Source organism: Ptychodera flava, chromosome 21 (genome assembly GCF_041260155.1).
Source record: "Ptychodera flava strain L36383 chromosome 21, AS_Pfla_20210202, whole genome shotgun sequence".
NCBI lineage: Eukaryota > Metazoa > Hemichordata > Enteropneusta > Ptychoderidae > Ptychodera > Ptychodera flava.
The window spans coordinates 32,325,015-32,337,839 of NC_091948.1; the positions used below are offsets into that span (position 1 = coordinate 32,325,015).

Here is a 12,825-nt window from a genome sequence, read left to right on the forward strand (position 1 = left end):
TTAACAATCGATATCACAGATATGATTTTTATATTATCTTATATCTCGAATTACTTTACGATGCCAAACTTCAGTGAAAGAAAACATATGAGAAACAGAACAAAAGTTATAAAATAAAAAAGTTACTTATTTACTGGCCACGATCATACCCTTCAGATCTCCCCCCCCCCCCCCTTCTTGGCCAAAGAATCATAGTATATCTGATGCAGACTAAAATAAAAATGTTTCAGAAAGTAACTTTTGACGGATTTTTTTCCTTTTACCTAAGTGCGTCATCTGTTTTTCTCAAGTTTCTTTGGCTGATTATTTTTATTGAAATTTGTGGGGAATTTTTTTTCGAAAATTTTCCACTCCCCAATGGTCCACCCCTTGCCGGCTAAAGGCCTCCCACCACAGCCTTGCTGACCGCCATAGGCAAAACCAACCACTGGTGCAACGCGCAGTTTCTCCACCGAAAACAATCGGTTTTTTTCACCCAAAATCGTGATCGATCTCCTATTTTGAGCACGCTCAACTTGTCTAGATGCACGATGAGCTAAGCTGTGCTTTTGACTTAGACAAAGCCTATTTTCATCTCTCTATGCGATGGGACCATATCCGTATCAGATGCGCCATATAGTAAATCTCCGGTCTTTCACGATAAGCCTCCCACGCACGGTGCACAATAGACAAAACTGCTGATTGCAGCGCGCAGTTTCTTTTCCAAAAACAGCCAATTTTTAATTTATAATCGTGATCGATCCTAGTTTTCGAGCACGCTCATTTTGTTTAGATACACAATGTACTAAGCTGCGTTTTTTAGACTTGTGCAAAGTTCGCATTTCTCTCTCTCTGTGCGAGGGGACCATTTCGCGTCCGCCATTTTGAATCTTGTTCGATAGCCAGTAACACTGCCCTGCTCCGCAGAGCTAGCTTTAGAATGGGATGTTGAGTTGTAAAATAGGATTTGGAAGTCCATGATGTGTTGTCAAATGAAATTGGGAAGAGCATGTTGAGTTGTAAAATAGGATTTGGAAGTCCATGATGTGTTGTCAAATAGCATGTTGAGTTGTGAAATAGCATGTTGAATTGTCAAATGAAATTGGGAAGAGCATGTTGAGTTGTAAAATAGGATTTGGAAGTCCATGATGTGTTGTCAAATGAAATTGGGAAGAGCATGTTGAGTTGTAAAATAGGATTTGGAAGTCCATGATGTGTTGTCAAATGAAATTGGGAAGAGCATGTTGAGTTGTAAAATAGGATTTGGAAGTCCATGATGTGTTGTCAAATGAAATTGGGAAGAGCATGTTGAGTTGTAAAATAGGATTTGGAAGTGCATGATGTGTTGTCAAATAGCATGTTGAGTTGTGAAATAGCATGTTGATTGTCAAATGAAATTGGGAAGAGCATGTTGAGTTGTAAAATAGGATTTGGAAGTCCATGATGTGTTGTCAAATGAAATTGGGAAGAGCATGTTGAGTTGTAAAATAGGATTTGGAAGTCCATGATGTGTTGTCAAATAGCATGTTGATTTGTGAAATAGCATGTTGTGTTGTAAATCAAAGTAGTAATTTTGGCATGGATTGGACACCATACATTTACCAGCCATCCCCGTTGGCGTTTTGCCGCACACCTATCGCAGGGCGTGGGCGTCAGGACAATGTTTTCGTTCGGACATGTCGTATGGTAACACAGGCATTTCTGTGTGAATGGCAGGACTAGAGGTATTTATCACTGTGCCGGGGTTGGTAATCTGTTATCATATCTTGAACTGTCCGATGAAAAGTTATAGCGTATCAGTGAAATGAGTCGAACACCTATTTCTCTATCTTTAATGAGCATAATCAAACTAATGCCCCAGTCTGGTGTTTCCATGGATATGGGAAATATCACTGCATGTATACGTAAACTACTCACTCAGTGGTAGATACGCAGTAACACTTCCTGTCCTATCTACCAAGTTACTATTATCCGACACCATTCTACGCTCTGAATATGGGTTTGCGGTGATGTGTTTCTGGGTATTTAAACATATTCAACCCTCTATCTCCTTTATACGCGCTACCAATCAGGGGTGCGATCAGCTAGTACACCACTTGCCGTGACCCAAATTATGAGAGTTTTGAACCTTGTGAACCTTGCTACATACAAAGTTATCACCTTCGTAATGTCAATATCTGATAATAACTGATCATTCATGATACCCATGAAATACTTAATCACAGGCTAAAATCAAGAAAAACAGCGGAAAGTTGGGCACCGTCAATTAAACATTTGACTAAGAATGAAATGTTCACTCATGCTACAATAATAATTATTTTTGAAAGTACATATCTCATCGTAGGTCAATGTTATATTCAGTGATCGGCATGAAGTAAAGGACTTGTTTATTGTCTTGGTTACAAACATCGCAACCAAATGACATGTTCCAATCCCTGTATAGCAATTATATCCACAAGGCCACTTTGTTACACATGTTCAATACAAGACTACGTGTATTATGTGAAGAATGAATGGCGTGTTGACTTTCTTTCCAACCATTTCAATACACTCTTTTTCATCGATAGAACTTTCATAAATATCGTACAGAGTTTTATTCATAAACTATCTCCAAGCGATATTTTTTCTCATGAATATAGATCAGGGAAATACGAAAATTATCATTTAAATACTAAGAAGTTAAAATATGAATTTTGGATCACAAATCCTTAATACGTCGTCAGCTAAACAACATGAGGAAGTCAAATTTATAGGATTCATCTGTCTCGAAATATTATTGAACACTTAGTGCCGCGGCAAAAGCAAAAGGCGAAAGGCACCATTCCCTCGTTCTGATAACACTAAAACACGTAAGGATATAGGATTTCTGGGCATTTGCAAGGGCCGCGAAGATAGAACACCCCTTAGAGGCGCAACGCTAAATTCCAGGGACGAAAACATCGCATTTAAAAAAACATGTAGGCCTAAGCATTTTGTATAACAGTCTGAAGGTTTATCTTCAAGTATATACAGTTCCTCCTCTACTGCATAGAGCTAGAGCTCAATGTCTACTGTCAATGATTCAAGCTCGTTTCTGACCTAGCTGGCTCTCTTACTAGGGCAATGACCACTTTGGATTTCAACTTCAGGCCAAGCATATACTTATAAGAATTGAAATCACTTAATTGGTCGTAAAGACTCTACCTTTTACGATCACAGGCCAGAAGGTTAATCACTGTTTGATTGTACACAATCACTATGGGACCGGTTAGTAAAACTATGGCTGACCATACACTGTATAGGGTCAACGTTTACTAATGGGAGATTGTGTCGGCCTGTCACGGTCGTACATTACGTTGCTAAAAGATACATTAAAAGATTGGGATACGCGCAATCTTTCGGCTTATTTCGTGGTTAGACTGAACGGCTGTGTTATGGTTCACAAGACCGAGGGCTTTGTCATTCAGTATGGTTCAACGGGCGCAATGACAGCTACTAATACCCTCTAGGACGGGAAGTGACTACCCGACCGCCGAGCTCATAAAACACGAAATATTGACATCTCCCTTCACGGACATGTAAACTTACACCAATGCCGTCAATGCCAGATTGCAGAGAAAGTGGCAAGCTGACACTGTCTCTGATACCTTCGTGAGTCAAGGTAATAAAGTGCACAAGACGTGAAAAGTTCAAAGAACAGTTAATGGGTGCACGACATTAACAATTGCATTGTGTAAAATGGGCTCTCTATGTTTGTACGGTACAGCGTTGGCGACAGGAACCATGTACCGTCTTCCGAACTCGCGATCGTCTAAACTTTACCTATGTAATCAAGCGTTTACTTACGTCGATTGTTGATGTTGGTGAGCACGACCGATATGACGACATGGCGTCGGATTATCCGTACAAGACGGCGATTTAGTTCGGAACAGACGCGAAGTTTCGGCGATAAGAGGCTTAGTTACGATGTATACAAGGGGCTACTCAGCTGGTAACCACGCTAAAGTACGACCTCGCGATAACACATATGTAGATGAACTGTTTGCACAAGCCTATTGTACGCCTGGAGTGAATGCACCGTGACTATACTGCTCCATACAAAGCATTGTCTGAAAACCAATAAAAACTTATCACTTGTGCCTGAGCATAAACGAAAAAGTTGTGCGCGCGAAAGGAGTATAGCGGTTCGGTTTTTTTTTATTTTGCCTAGAGCAAGACGGTGCACTTAAATTCAATTTGTTGATTACCGATGCTCCTTAAAATCTGCTGAACAGGACATTTGAACTAATATAGACACATGGCCCTGCCAGCAAAGATGTTATCAGTGCACCCAAAGTCCCTCTGTGGTGCACCAAAACTGTTATCTACGACACGGTCCCTCTATCACAGTATCTAAGAGAAGCATTTTTAAAAATTTTCCTCGCTTGAAATGCGCAAAATTTGAAGATATTTTGCTGTATCACCAATCATATCAATCATATGGGGTGCATTTCATAGAAACGAAATAAACGACATATCCACCATCGAAGTTCTCCTTAGATTGCTGCTGTGTACTTAAGATAGATATGTCTGATATGTGTCTGACAACTTTGAACTTGTCCTACTTTTAAAGGTGCAACTATAGATACAGAAGGGAGACTATGTATCCAAGGAATGGTGGATTTTTCTAGAATGGCAACCACCTGTTGATCCACATTGCATCTTTCTACCTAACAACATATACGAATTAATCCATACTGCTTGGAATGGTTTCTGTCAACATTTTAACAATATTGCTGAATACGTATCGAACGACACAACGAAAGCCTTTCAGGAAGAAATCGAAAATTGAATATTCCTTGACGCTTGGTAACGTTTTAGCTCATATCGTCGGAGTCTGCATGCCAGAGTGATCTTACATATATAGCAGTGTTCTATGATGAGGAAATGTGATTACTTTCAAAACACACACAACCTGATATTTAGGGTAGTGTTGGCGTTTCATTAACGTATGCACTCTTACAATACCAGTTCTAATACTAATGTGAAAGTCATAACAGGTCACGATTTATAATAGACTTGCTCCAAGTCTGTGGCAAGATAAATATCAAAACAGAATAAATTGAGGGAATAAACTTCAGCAGACTGTCGAGTTAGTGGTAGGCTGTTGCATCTAGATTTTGGAGTGAACGCGTTGGCCAAAAGAAACTGCTACCACGAAAAGTCAAGCGACTGGGGGCAGTCTAGATTTACATTTAAAAAATTCGTCTTCAAAGCATAGACCCTCAAGAAAAACGTTTTTTTCTCGAGGGTATATGTTCAAAGGTATTTTCTTTGTCTCCAATTCGAATGCGTCCGTTTGACACATGATAATGACCAATGATATCCGGCATCTGGGGTCAGTCAAAGTCGGGATATTAATAATTAACATCTCCATCTGAATAAACATGTTTTCACACATATTGTGTTTACACTGACATGTACATTCATCAGCTTTCGGCTTTTAGAATTAGTATGTGTAAATAAGATAGATATGTGAACGGGCATACACTATGTGGGAAGTTATAGTGATGGCTTGAAGCATCAGTGGGTAAGAACGAAAATGACTGGACTGGTTAACAAGAAATGAAGGAAATTCAATCCATTAATATGATAGGAAAAAAATACAAACCTTCAGTATCCCCGTTTGTTCCTACGTTAAATATTAAATTTCAGAAGACCTTCCATAAAACCCGTGATCTCCTTTTTGAAAAAAGGGAGCTTTTAACGACGAGCGATTCCTGGTTTTCAACGAGTTCAGATACCGGTACTTAAACTAACAAAACACCTAACTGTCTCCCTCCAAATATTCAAATTTTGAGGCATATAATCCGATTGACGTCCAACATATGGGGAATGTACTTACGCCAGACTTTTGTAATTGACAATATGCAAAGAAAATCCTACATAAGCTTACTAAGCAGTGTTCATCGCTGAAGTATGTCGTATCCCGACACAGACTCAAGTGGATTGCGAATATGCTGAGAGACGCACAGATACCTTAAAACATCTCCAACTTTCATTTCATGATGATGACCATTTATGACATGAGTGATATTATGTTAATTTTACGCCTTCTTATAAAAGTTGTAACTTTTCATTGTGGACTAATCAAATCAAGGAGGAGTATCATTCCATTGAGTGTGAGGCACATTTTACATGAATTATGATAAAGCGAGGTTAAATGGTTTTATCAACTGACACAAATATATTGTCAAAAACAGAATTGAAGTAAGAGAACTGCTTCTTTTTGTTAAACTCGAAGTTTGTCCGACTAATCATGGGAAATAATGTTAAAATTACAACAACAATTATACTGATATGTCAAAATGTGAGATTGAGGTTTACAAACAAATTTATAGCCATCAAAATATGTCTGGATTTTAGTCTATGTGAAAGTCTCACAATGTCAACCTTACTTTCACTTTCTTAAACGAAATAAATCCCATTTAGAAGTCCTAGTTGGCGCTAGCCTTGCTGGGAAGTCAAAGTTTAGAAGTATGAGTTTTATTACAACTGTAGAGCAGTCAGACAAGTGTCTCAGTTAACAATCCATGCTTACCTTGCCATATATATATATATATATATATATATATATATATATATATATATATATATATATATATATATATATATATATATATATATATATATATATATATTACCATAACATATATATATATATTACCATAACATAATCTGGATGTAATTAAGGACAGCCTACACTAGCAATGTAAATGTTATTTCCTCCAAATTTTATTATCTTCTTCGTGTGATACGCTACCTGTGTGGGATTAATGGACTCCAATATAACGGCTAGGTATAATCCCTTTTCTGTGGTACAAACATCGCGTTCTAGACTTCGTTCGAGTAAGTGAATTTAAAAAATATACAATCATTTACAACATTTTCTCTCGTGTCTCTTCTATTTCATACAAACCTATTTGAGATTTGGCCCGGGCAGCCCAGTCAGGTTTTCCTAGCTATCGATGCGTGTTACCTTTGAGTCTGCACAGTAATGAGTTAGTTTCTGCCGGATGATTCCTGGTGAAACTCCCCTGTATCGCGTTCGACCCACTGGTAGTTCACCCCATTCACGCGTTCACCTCACTCACACGTTTCACGTTCATTAATCACAGACTTGAACCAAGTCTAATGGCGTTTTTGGTGTAGTCTTGTCACGGTCCCTCCACCGTGCTCTTGTAGATCTTCTCACAGGTTTGCTAAACGCATTTCCTCGTCGCACTATTGCTGGTGTAGCATATGTAGTGCGCGCACTTATCTTTGAACCAGGAAATTCAAGTTTCTGCTATTGTCCTCTTTTATTCCACCCGTGTACCGTCCTTGTGGTGTTGTTGGGAGAATGTGGAAGTGAATGATCCAATGCCGCGCCTTCAAGACAGGACGAGTAGCACAATATGTTCATTATTTGTATGCAGCAGACAGAGATAAGTCGACCTGAAGATCTTTGCAGAACTTTCTAAAACATGTACATATCTCTTTGCAAAGAATTTGATGGGGGTTTAAATAGGAAGCTGAGTATCTGTCGGAACAATCATATTTGCTGACCTAACTGCTGAGATCATTCAGTGTTATTTTTCTGTCTTCCTGTCTGTCATTCTAAGCTTCATCGTGAGCAAATATATATCTACCATCAAAGTGTTACCGTTAAGATTTGAAGACGTGCCTGTCCGTGTCCTTCTTTATCAAATATACGACAGAGGATGATACTTGTTAAAAGTATTGCTACTTGCAACCTTTCTATGACTTTCTTCATTGAGTGTTATAAAACTGATTTTTCTTTGGGGACAAACCTGTAGCGGAGCTGAAACCACTGACATCGAATATGACATTTGTCCATTGCGATGTGTTGAGTCAACGGGTGAACTGGCGTGTCAGGTGAAAACACGCTACAATAGTCGTTGGCGTAGCTGTGTGACATACAGATCGGTGACCTTCCTTTTCCTACAGCATTACTAATTGAGATGTATTATTTAGAATGTAAACCTTAATTGCACCGTTAAGCCTGTTTGCTGTCATAAATGATTCATTGTTCGATATAATTACGTGCACTCAATGACGAACACTCAAAACATTATTAACCGTACACCATAGACCCCATAGCGCACACTCATCTTTCACACGGGAAATAGGTACCAGTCCATTTGCATTTTGAGTATGTATGTATGTATGTATGTATGTATGTATGTATGTATGTATGTATGTATGTATGTATGTATGTATGTATGTATGTATGTATGTATGTATGTATGTATGTATGTATGTATGTATGTATGTATGTATGTATGTATGTATGCATGCATGCATGCATGCATCTATCTATCTATCTATCTATCTATCTATCTATCTATCTATCTATCTATCTATCTATCTATCTATCTATCTATCTATCTATCTATGTATCTATGTACTATGTATGTATATATAATACATATATATATATATATATATATATATATATATATATATATATATATATATATGATGATATCTATCTCTATCTGAGGATTGCAAGATGCATGAAACTTAAGTTATAGATTTCATTCATTACTTTGTACCTTGAAGTAATCTGTTTATATATATATATATATATATATATATATTATATATATATATATATAATATATATATTATATATATATATGGATAGATAGATATACTGACACAATCACACTGGCTTGCTACTGATTAATGCCAGAAAGAAATACAGTCTATTATGTATTTACTTTATCAATCGAAATTTTGAACATCAGTAAATGTTTACGTGAAAGCATGAGCTGTGCAGGCTTTCAAGAATATAGAGACGTTTTATATCTAGAAGTTATCATGTTTGAACAACGCATTATTTAAATCAATGCGGTTGACCAATATTTACCGTCTTGTTCTCTGACCTAGCTCAAATACACAAAATTGAGCACTGCGCAAAGGTTACCCCTAGACTGATGATGTTTAATATACAAGATGTATCGATAAAAGTATTAAAATATTTTTTACTGCTAAGAAAGAAGAAGCAAACAAGTGAAGTTGATCAAAGTATTAAAAATTTCAACAAAAAGTAACAAAAAAGAATGCAACACTGTTTAACATTTGCAAAAATATGACAATGTTTTTAAAATGAAAATCTTATAAAATAACGCTATTATTATATATGATAACAAAAACGACTACTTTATATTTATTCAATCAAAGCCTTGAGATTGATTGCGCTTAGCAGTACAGTTTCAGGAATGAAAAAGTTGGTTGTTAATAATTCCCAAAGTTCCGGTTAATACAAATTTAACCCAGGTAGCACACTCTCTACAAAGATTATCCCTTTCTAGAAAAAAAATCGACCAGCTGTTAGACCAGCCCAACTAATATAGGTGTGATCAAAGAAAAAAAGACCGCAGCACTATTGACGGAACGTCGAAGTTTCATTTCTGTCAAAATTGGAGCAGTCACCTCCATTGTTCAAAAGCAGTGGTTCGAACCCACGCATCGTGAGATTTTGTCACGACAAAAATGAGTTGATTGCTATGATCGATGTGTTTCCGGAGTAAGGAAATTGTCCCAACCTGCGGTAATCATATTAATTCTCCTAATTCTGAACACCGCCTTTCGGTTTTTGAAAGCGTCGTTGCCATAGCAGTGATCGACTCGAAGGAACTAATGAAATATTGACACGTCTCGCGTGAACTCGCGTGAACGGTGCAAAGGTCTTAGTCCCCAGTAGACTTAACGTGGGCTATACATATATGACCGAAAACAATGACAATACGTGATGTCTAGATACCGCTGTATCGATGAGTTGTATCCTTTAACTCGAATAAAATGAGCTATTGTGTAGAAACGGACGCGTCATTCTTTGAGATTTCGAACGGCAACCCAAACTTTTATTGATCCGGTCGACGTAAAGGGTCACCCGCCATGCTTAAAATAACGCGTATAGTTCATAAAAAATGCATCGTTGTATTGTTTGTGTGTATAATCATTCTTTTTACTGACATTTACTCGTGCTCACAAAATATTACGAACTATGGGCGACATCAAGGTCGACATGCAATGTAAAACTTAAAGGTTACGGAAACTTGATGGACACACCAAAAAGGTAGAACCTTGTAAATTGCATGTTTGCTTATGTTGGACCTTAATTCATTGCAGTTCTTAGTCCTATGTTAATGGTAAACTGTAAGCGCCTTATGGTTTCATACCTAACACTCAACCACGCCGAAAAACACTTTGTTTTTAATGATATGCAACAGGACTTACGGGGTAGAAAAGCATGCTATGATCTTAAGAAGGTATATGTAGTTCATTCATCATGACACGTCTTTCAGATTCTTGAAAAATAAAAAACCGGGAAAAATTATCGTAAGGCATGCATATCATGGCAAGCATGTGCTGTATTCTTTGCGAGAATTTCGAGTCGGGTTATACTCAGACGACTACGTAACTGTCGGAAAGATAATGTAACGGCAACGAAAGTGCGGCTGGAGTCTGGTAAATTCCTATGGTGTTTTAAGTCAGTCTATTGCTAGACGCGTAGTTAATACAATATACCCAGCATTGTAGTCGCTAAGTCTGCGCTGGCGCTTAGCTCGTTATTGTAAACCAGCTCAGCTAGTCTCAGAAACACCAAACGTCGCTTTTGGCAATTTAGTGGGTTGGTCTTATCGAGTGATTCGATACGAAGACAATGACAGCTGAAATCCACCTGTTCAGTAGTTCGGTTTTATTAAAGGCAATTCCCCTGATTCCATGACGATGCGATTATAAGGTAAAAGAGAGGAAATCCACAGATGAAGTTTGGTATAGAAATACGTGATTAAAAAAACTGACGATCTTTGTCCCTGAACAATCCGATGGTGGGTGACGTGAAATACGGTAACCATAAGCGTTTCCAATGGAAAACGTAACAGCGACGGTGAGAAACCATGTAAGCATAATTGACGTGTGTTTGCATTGCTAAATGATTAAGCCCCATCCAAATTAGCATTATTGCTTTGAGACAGTTGGAAAAAGGCAAGGTACAATCTAGAAAATGGTCCCGCTCTGATGGTTACGTCATAAATGTATATATCTTACCTCTCTTGGATGAGGATTGTTACGTCGTAGTGCAGACGTGGGTCTCATCATACTCGGTGGACCCCTCTTCCTGGCAAACATATCTTGGTAGGTCGTCCGAGGAGTTACCAAGTCGCCGGCAAACGGAATCATTCTCGGAGTCGGCGGCATCGTTCAGCGCTAATATGAAGTCTCCCAGGCTGTGATTAGTGTCGACGAAAGTCAGAAATATATAAGTACGCCAGCAAACCACAATAAATGTTTTTGGTCAAAAATCGCACAGTGCCGGTATCACTCTGCTGATGAGATGGTTACCGAGTTTTCTTCAAACGTTTGCCGCCTTCGACGACGATGGAGTAAGTGAGTCGGTGTTCGTTCCGCCCTCCAATGTCCTTCAACCGTGACACTACAAGTTTATGGCAACAACCATCCTGTCACCTACACCTACTGACGTTTGTAACCCTGCGTTCAAGGAGAGTTTGCAACTTCTACCGTGTCCGCCATGTCACACCCGCCGGCACCGAATACGCTGAGAGTGTACCCAAGACCGATCGTCGTTCAGGAAACGATATGAATATTCATAGAGTACCTAACCACTGCTAGAGATTGTGCTAAGGCGGACCATGATTGGTCGGAAAGTGATGAAAACTGCATGAGGATAACCAAAACAAAAGGAAAGGCTTGTTCGATCGATTATTGAAATCCTAGCCGAGTGAGTGAGACTCGTCGTATACTACATACAGAACTAGAATTCTCCTAAATGCTTACTAAGTTAAGATATGAATACTTTGAAATCAACCTCTGATATTCCTAAAGTGTGCTAATATATTTTCTGCTACCAAAGTATCGGGGAATCTGAGTTCTGCACTGCAGCACATGGTCAACATAGCTGTTGTCAAGAACGCTTTCGAGCGTTGCTAAGGGGTCGGACAAAGTGTATGTTAGGACAGGGATCTGTATACATCACACCAAATGAAGCATGGGTCGATCGATGGGGTTGTTTTACATAATGGGACACCTTGCACCAACTCCTTCAATGGAGACTGGAATACACCTGAAACATTAGCCTTGTTAAAACAAGTACAAAGTGTAAACTTCATTGAAAGCTATTGGTAGCTATGTACCATCGTTCCCCTACGGAATTGAAGAGTCTGTTTAGCAAATACTACGTCTCAAGATGTTTGGAAAGAAATCAACACAAATGATAGATCGAATCTCCATGATGGGAGACCGATGTGAAATATTAATTTTCGAACTAGAACGTTGTCATTCCTACTGGTCTTTGATTGTAACAAAGCTCCATTAGCAGTAGACCTAACTATCAGTACATTTTCCTGTTTGTTTTGCGCTGTTTGTAAAATATGGCCTCTTGTAAAACTATGAAAAATCATGTAGTAATGCTGTGTGACGTCAATTTGTTTAACAATTAATTTTAGTCTGGACTTGAACTCAAAACTAACATTGTACATTGTGCAAAATGCGTGTAATCAGGTACTGTTAATATGGACATTATTGGAAGGAGAATAAGAAAATTTACATGTTTTCAGAACAAATATACTGACATTTATTATCCATAGTTACATCTGTTTCAGTTCAACTCCTAGTAGTTTACAGTGTCCATTTTCATCCAAATTATTCATGGGAGTATTCTGTTTTATTCTAAACGCTTACCGAGTGTTTCTCTCAAGTCATCAATAACCGTTTGTCCCTGACCATCCTTTCGCGCCCTTCGATTACATACCTAGTTACATGATATTCATGAAGTAAAACTTAGGGTCTATAAGT

General features: G+C 38.2%; 1 protein-coding gene across 4 annotated transcripts in view; it reads right to left on the reverse strand.

Annotated features, from left to right (window-relative positions):
- Positions 1-11,582, reverse strand: part of LOC139122046 (serine/arginine repetitive matrix protein 1-like) — a 28,104-nt gene extending 16,522 nt beyond the window's left edge. The window contains exon 1 of one of the 4 annotated variants that reach the window (XM_070687414.1): positions 11,062-11,582. In XM_070687414.1, the coding sequence (XP_070543515.1) occupies positions 11,062-11,211 (150 nt within the window). In that variant the 5' untranslated portion in view covers positions 11,212-11,582. Of the gene's footprint in view, positions 1-3,804; positions 4,012-11,061 lie in introns of those variants that run through there. The other 3 variants (XM_070687413.1, XM_070687415.1, XM_070687416.1) reach the window with 3 other exon arrangements.
- Positions 11,583-12,825: the final 1,243 nt, after the last annotated feature.